The sequence below is a fragment of the Zingiber officinale genome, chromosome 5B (assembly GCF_018446385.1).
Source record: "Zingiber officinale cultivar Zhangliang chromosome 5B, Zo_v1.1, whole genome shotgun sequence".
In the NCBI taxonomy this organism is placed as follows: Eukaryota; Viridiplantae; Streptophyta; class Magnoliopsida; order Zingiberales; family Zingiberaceae; genus Zingiber; species Zingiber officinale.
In genome coordinates, this window is record NC_055995.1 from 85,323,663 (window position 1) to 85,325,484 (window position 1,822).

The 1,822-nt window shown below is 38.6% G+C and overlaps 1 protein-coding gene across 1 annotated transcript; it reads right to left on the minus strand.

Annotated features, from left to right (window-relative positions):
* Window positions 1-273: 273 nt before the first annotated feature.
* On the minus strand, window positions 274-1,055 carry LOC121987580 (transcription repressor OFP15-like). The gene has a single exon (XM_042541327.1). It carries the CDS (start codon window positions 857-859, stop codon window positions 341-343), a length of 519 nt encoding a protein of 172 aa, XP_042397261.1. The 5' UTR covers window positions 860-1,055; the 3' UTR covers window positions 274-340.
* Between the last annotated feature and the right edge of the window lie 767 nt (window positions 1,056-1,822).

Below are 1,822 nucleotides of genomic sequence, written 5' to 3' on the forward strand. Positions count from 1 at the left end.
TCGCTTCAGTTCAGGTGTGGTTATCATTACTAATCAGGTTGTTGTTACTTTTAAAATGGAAAGAAAAAAAGAAAGGTGATAATCTTAACGATTATAAAAATCGACAACCAATTAAGAATGTGTCACAATATTCCATTCAATTCAAATGTTAGAGATCATCCAAACACAGTGCAGTGACGTTGGTGTCACAATATTCCATTCAATTCAAATGTATAATAGAGTCTATGAATTCTCATACTTCCAGATTCAAATGAAAATAGCATTTCATGCGGCACAAGATGATTCTAGTAAAGTCAAATCAATTTGCACGTCCCTCTTCTTCAATGTCAAGAGCAAAAGATCAAGATCTCAAAGAAGAAGAAGGCGACGAAGAAGGCAAAGCAATAAGGTCCAAAAGTATTTCCACAAATGCTGCTACGATAATTCCATGAGTGCTCTTTCCATTAGCCTCCAAGTACCACCGCAGCATCTCCTCCAGCCAGGCCCAATCTCTCACTCCGTGCGCCATCAGCATCTCCTCCATCGACTGCTTAAAATCTCTGTACGGATCATCCGAGTCCACCTCCACCGCGACGTCCCCTTCGAACGCCGCCGGCAGCATCGTCGCCGCCGTCCATGGCTCGAAGAAGAGCCTCTCCGACCTCACCCCGCGAGCCACGGCCTCGCTTAGGCATGACGACGACGACGACAACTCGACGAGATCGAAGAAGGGTTCGTCGAAATCATTCTCCAACATGAAGGAGAGTGTCTTTGGCTTTGGCTGCGCGCAAGAAGGCCAAGGCCGCGCTGTTGAAGAATAAGGGGAGGTGGCGTGGCTCGTTCTAGAGAAGAAGGAAGTGAAGCCGAGTTTCCTACCCATTAGTTTCCACTCTCTATCTAACTCAAGAATGGCTAGCAAGGCCGCGGATTTCAGATTTGAAGGATATCGATTCGATGGCGAGGTAAGTGAGCAATAAATAGAAGACGCAGGAGGATGTCACTGGTAATTAATGGGGATTTCTTCCATTGTCTGTGATGGTCTCCCTCCGAGTTTCACATTCCAATAGACTTTTAAAATCCGGAACAAATCGGCTGGTTCAGGAGAAAACTAAGAAGACGACAATACTGTCGACGTACACTCTTTTTTTAATACAACTTATTTTTATTTCTGTTGGGTGCATTACATCCATATATATATATTTATACAGATGATCAACTGCATTTGAAGACTGATATTGAGAAGAAGAAGTTGAATTCTGCAGTCGATAAAAAAAATAATATATCTATATCGATACTAATTAATATAATATCATAAGCTACGGATATATTTTATTTCTAATCAATATTATATTATATTATATCGATTATAAGAGAGTAATTATTATAATTGTTTAATTATAGGGAATCATGGTTGTTATAATATCACGATTGACATAGTTGATAGTCATGGGATCGATTACTAATTCCTAACATAAGTGAAATGCATCATTTGATCAATAGAACCTCTCATAACAGTTGCAGAGGGGCTCCCGGAATAAGTATTATTAGCTTTTGTTGCAATTAATTGTTGCTATAATATCATCGAAAAAATATTTTCAAAAATAAAAAATAATTGAGGGTTGTTATTTTAATAATAAATGGAGAAATGTTTCGATGATTTTAATAAAAAAATGACTCGTGTTTTTTTTTTTTTTTTTTCGAGAAGGTAGTTGGTGGGGAGATAGGAAGTCCATTAATAGCATGATTCAAAATGTGCAAGTGATAATAATTTGCAGGTGAGGAAGATGTGACACAACGGTAGATGCTCTCTCATTTTGCTTCTTAATTTCTTCACCCTCTTCAC

Bases quoted from the DNA above. Each gene is read 5' to 3' on its own strand.
- LOC121987580 (XM_042541327.1), bottom strand. From the start codon at position 859: ATGGGTAGGAAACTCGGCTTCACTTCCTTCTTCTCTAGAACGAGCCAC.